Source organism: Brassica oleracea, chromosome C3, assembly GCF_000695525.1.
Source record: "Brassica oleracea var. oleracea cultivar TO1000 chromosome C3, BOL, whole genome shotgun sequence".
NCBI lineage: Eukaryota > Viridiplantae > Streptophyta > Magnoliopsida > Brassicales > Brassicaceae > Brassica > Brassica oleracea.
Window position 1 is genome coordinate 32,718,536 of NC_027750.1, and position 5,182 is coordinate 32,723,717.

The 5,182-nt window shown below is 32.0% G+C and overlaps 1 protein-coding gene across 1 annotated transcript; it reads left to right on the forward strand.

Moving 5' to 3' along the window:
- The first annotated feature begins 908 nt into the window (after nt 1-908).
- On the forward strand, nt 909-2,376 carry LOC106330410. The gene is made up of 7 exons (XM_013768880.1): nt 909-1,009; nt 1,084-1,208; nt 1,294-1,375; nt 1,478-1,589; nt 1,652-1,815; nt 1,883-1,985; nt 2,068-2,376. The coding sequence occupies exons 1-7, from the start codon at nt 909-911 to the stop codon at nt 2,374-2,376; spliced, it is 996 nt and encodes a 331-aa protein (XP_013624334.1).
- The last annotated feature ends 2,806 nt before the right edge of the window (nt 2,377-5,182 follow it).

Below are 5,182 nucleotides of genomic sequence, written 5' to 3' on the forward strand. Positions count from 1 at the left end.
ACGGTTATTTTTTTCCCTAAACTACTTGATTGATGATTCTGTTTGGTCGCGACTTTACATAGTTTCCAGTATAACTTTCCGAAATAAGTATATAGTTTAATTATTTCAAGATGTTCTTCGATTACTTATTTTTGTTTTGCTTATGTTTTTCTTTGCAGGGAGCTGTTATTCAAGGATTTATTTCTCCAGGACGTATTGAAAAATACTTGCCTCACATGAAGCGAGGATCTGTTTACAAACTCAACAACTTCTATGGATCCAGAAACAAGTCTGTGTTTCGGGTTGCTGATCATACCGCAACCGTGTCGTTCTCATGGAACTCAGAACTGTCGGTTCTTCAAGACTGTCGCACCCCTTTTGATGAAGACAGTTTCCGGTTTCATTCGTATGAAGAATTTCAAGCTCTCTCTGATCTCAAAGGAGATCTCTAAGGTAAGCTCTGTAATTCCCCACATAATGTCTTAGTCGCATTTCTAGATGATTGAATGTAATATCTAGACTTTGTTGCTGTTTAGATACAGAAAACCCGACTTAGCTGAATCAATGTTTTCGGTTTTCCATAATCATTCTCTGAATTAACTGTTTCAAGTGGTATATGTGGATCAGTGAAGTTAAAGTTTGAGAGTTTAGGGTTGTCTTAGTCATTCTCTGAAGTCGGTCTTCAAAGAAGCAAATTCTGATAAATGAAATTCATTTGTTCGAATTGTAACGTTAGATATCATAACTTACTACTCTCAGCTCTTGGATTTTATTGATCATCATAACGTAGGATTGTATAAATTGGTTCTGTTCAGTACTTTAAGACTATGTGTTTCTAGATTCTATGTGGTCACGAAATATTTAACTATTTATTTGGGGTCATCTTACTAACACTCTTGATGATTAATGGAATAGATGTTGTGGGCCACATGAAGTTGGTTGATGGTCAGAGTATCAATAAGTCCCTCGTGCTTGACGAAGTGGAGATAGCAAAGGCGAGGCGTCTTCTGGTTCATATCCAGTCACATGAGTATGTTTTCATTGTTTCTTAAACACCACTTCTCTTTTTTCCTCTTAACCATTCAGTATCGTTTTTTTTTTCAGTGGACCTGTGATGAAGCTTTATCTTTGGGACCAGGCTGCAAGAGACTTATGCAAAAAGTTTAATTCGTACGAAAACACACCCACTGTGTTACTGGTCACGACCGTAAACACAAAGACTCTCGGAGGTTAAATTTTTATCTTTAATATAGGTTTCTTACAGTTGCATATCTGCAGTTTGTATTCTTAACTGGATTCTCCTTGATACAATAGGTACTCTTGCGTTGACCTCAATGTCCTCCTCGCGTGTATTTATGAACTACGATGTCCAACCTACTATTGATTACTTCGGCTGGTAAGTATTCATGTCATATGCATTTGCAATTTGCCTAAATGAGGTTCCCGCGTTACCTCATTGCAGTGAGTGACTGAATAAATGATCTCTACTCTGTCTCAGGTTGGGCTCTAATCCAGCTATTGCTGAGCAGGTTAACGCAGAGGTGGTAACTAAACGTGAGTCAATGACTATAGGGGATTTCTTCTCCTACATTAAGGAGGAATCTGCAAAGGTAAAACTCAGGCTAGATATCTCTAATCAGTTAGAGTCTTATATGGTTATACTCTCTCGCAGGAAGCCTTTTTTGAGTGCACGGCTACAATCGATGATGTGGTGCATGGCTCTGCTTGGTACTACATTGCGTGCAGTGGGTGCCATACTAAGGTTACCAAAGGCCCAACTTCGTTGATTTGTACAACCAACAAGTGTGGGAAGGTTAACGTAGATGGTGTTGCGCAGTAAGAACTCTCACCTGACTTTTCAGTAACTCTTTATTGGTATTAGCTTCTAATTCATTCATAACAGGTACCGTTCAAAGATATCTGTTTATGACAACAGTGAGCAAGCTTTTTTTGTACTACTTGGTGATGCTGGTCGTGAGCTGACTGGAAAGCCCGCATCGGAATTAGTCAGAAGCTATTTCGAGTTAAACTTTCATCCGACCATGTTCTGTGACGTGTTAACCTGACGCTGTTGTCCTTGAATGTCAGGGAAATGGAAACCAAGAAGATGACCATGAGGCACCTGTCCCGGAAGCTTTAATCAGCACAATCGGCCAAAGACATAAGTTTTGTGTCAAAGTGACAGAGCACAATTTATCAAGCAAGACCCGGTCGCTTACTTTGACCAAGACCCTCCCTCTAGACACTCAGCCAGCCACGGTATCCTCGGAAGGAAACAACACTACTGCAACTTCAGAGGAAACATCCAAAAGCCGTGTGGATTCTGCAGAGGGGAGTAAGAGGACTTGTGACAGTGATGAGATAGAGGAAGCTAAACGCCATAAGTGTGGGAATTAGAGGTTCAGTACGTCTCCTAAACTTGCAAGGCTCATTGCAGTTTAAGTGTTTTTTCTCAGTTTCGTTTTTTACTCATGTTTTCCTTTCAGTTGAGTTTTCTTTTTTTCCAACATGTTATCTACTTCGAATGATTATGAAATCATTTGCTATGCACTATTACTTTGCTCCTTCATGATTACTTTGCTGAGTTATTCATTTAGAATTCTATGCTGATTACAATTATATAGGTCTGAGGAACAAAGCATGAATTCCGCATATGTACGTGACTGTTAATGCATGAGCCATAGTATAAGATAGTCACCGTTAATACGTTACTGTCCGCATATGTACATTACTCTCCATTCCAAATATACAAAAAAAAAATGATAATATAAGATATGGCCATAGTTTTCGACGCCACCGTTTTGTCAAGTCAAACCGAGGAAGTTAATGTTGTTTCCTTCCACTAACGTAGCAAAATATTCTGATATACAAGCCAATAAATTTCTAAGCTCCTTCATATATACGCTAAGTTTAATCATCTACCATTATTACCATATACTGCTCAGAGGATCATTGAGCCATATACGATTAAATAAAAAAACCCAGCTTCATCTCTCCCATCTTCAAAATCCAGACTCAAACCACAATATAAGAACCTTCTTCTAAGCTCTCCTACATACGTATAATCTAGATCTCTAACACACAATCGGATCGTTTCTAAAATCAAGATCACAAACGGATGAAGAACACACCTTCTACACCACCTCTGGAAACATCAGGTAATATAATAACTCTACCACGTGATACTTATGTAATATTGACTGTGACATATCTACAAAGCTATGCATATTGTAAATTGACTGCACTTATACAATACAAATATTTTAATGTAGCCTCATAATTTAATATCATCGTTTTTCTTTTCTATTAAAATTATTTGTTTTATTATGCCAGAAAACTTTCAAACTAAACTTAGATCCTCCGGGTAATCAAAACTCCAAACTTATCAATTATGTGACTCAAATCAGGCCACAGAAATCTAACCACAAAACTGCAATTAAATAAAAATCCTAACGTTGATCAGCTTGATAGATTTTTTTTTTTTAAAACAAATAAATGTTTTCTAAAATGTTAAAAACATATAAAGAGCTTGGAGAATTTGGGGAGTATTATTAGATGGTTCTGCTAAACCATATTAATGAAAAAAAAAACATATTACTAACGCAAATATTTTTAAATTCAAAACTCAGATACAGTTTTACTAAACTTATAAAATAGAATTCAATCATATTGTAGTATAATTACATATAGACTATAAAATTGAGAATATAATTATAGATGAGATGCAACTGGTCCCCACAAATCTGTTAAAACTTACTAAGTTTAGTAATCAATTATTAAAAAAAACATAAATTATTTTTCGTGGACTTATTTGTATACTATAGAAAACACTGTATTTTACTATCTTTTTATTAACTACATATAATAGAACCTGGAATTCTCATATATGACTATTTCTTTTTTATAAGAGTTAGAGTTAATAAGGAAAGAACATGTATATGGTTTGATAAACATAAGATAATTCCTTTTTAAATAAGAACGTGGTAAAAAAAAATTAAAAAACTATCTATATAGTAAAATTAATTAAAACTCATATTTATAAAAGTTACCTAACTCTACTATTAGAAGTTTTGTAGGTATGACAACTGTGATATCATATGAACTTCTTCTTATTTGTATGAATGAAGTGTGTTATCTCCGCACTTAACAGAAGATAGTATATATATATATATTATCTATATAAAAACCATTACAATAATATTTTTTAATAAAAATAATAAATAATTAAACAAATATTAATTTTAAATATATGATAACCTTTTGAAAATAATTTCCTGTATTATTACTGTATTAAATTTTATACAAGCTCACATATTTTTAGTTCTTTTTATTTAATACATATAATAGAAACTGGAGTTCGCATATATTATTATTTCCATTTTAATAAAAGTTAGTGTTAATAAGGAAAAAAACATGTATTTGGTTTGATAATCATAAGATAAAACTCTTTTAATAAGAAAGTGGTAAGAAAAGTAAGAATATTTATCTATATAGTCAATGAATTTCTTTTTCTTTGTATGAATGATATGTGTTTTGCTTGCACTCGCGGGACTAATAATTTTCAAAATTATACACATATTATCAATTCAAAAACCCTTAGAATAAATTATTTTTATTTTTATGAAATATTTAATAATTAGCTAAATATTAATTTTTAATATATGGTAAACTTTTTAAATAATTTACTACACTATCTATTACCAAAATGTTTCGTTTAATATGTAAAATGAAACTAATACCCTAGATATATGAAAAATTAAAAAATGAAAAAAAAAATAACAAAATTAAAAATGTAAAAAAATAAAAATTGGGGAAAAATTGAGAAAAATATGAAAATTCAAATTCAAAGTTTTTTTAATTTTATTTTTTTGATAAATTTATTTTGCCGAAGTTTTTTTTTCAAATTTTCTTAAAATTACGAAATTTCATATTGTTAAATTTTAATCAATACAGTTATTAACTAACGTATTCATAATATGTGAGCTTTTTCAAATTTAAAATGAAACTAATACCCTCATATACTATGTCCTACATAATACATAGCTTATATACATAAAAATTCTGCATTATTTTATTTTCACACCACAAAATTTATTGTAACGATGAGTTTAAAATATACCATAAACTTTATTTGTGATATGTTGTTTTCCCATAAATTTACAGAAAATAGTATATAGATATATTATAAACACCTTCCTAAATT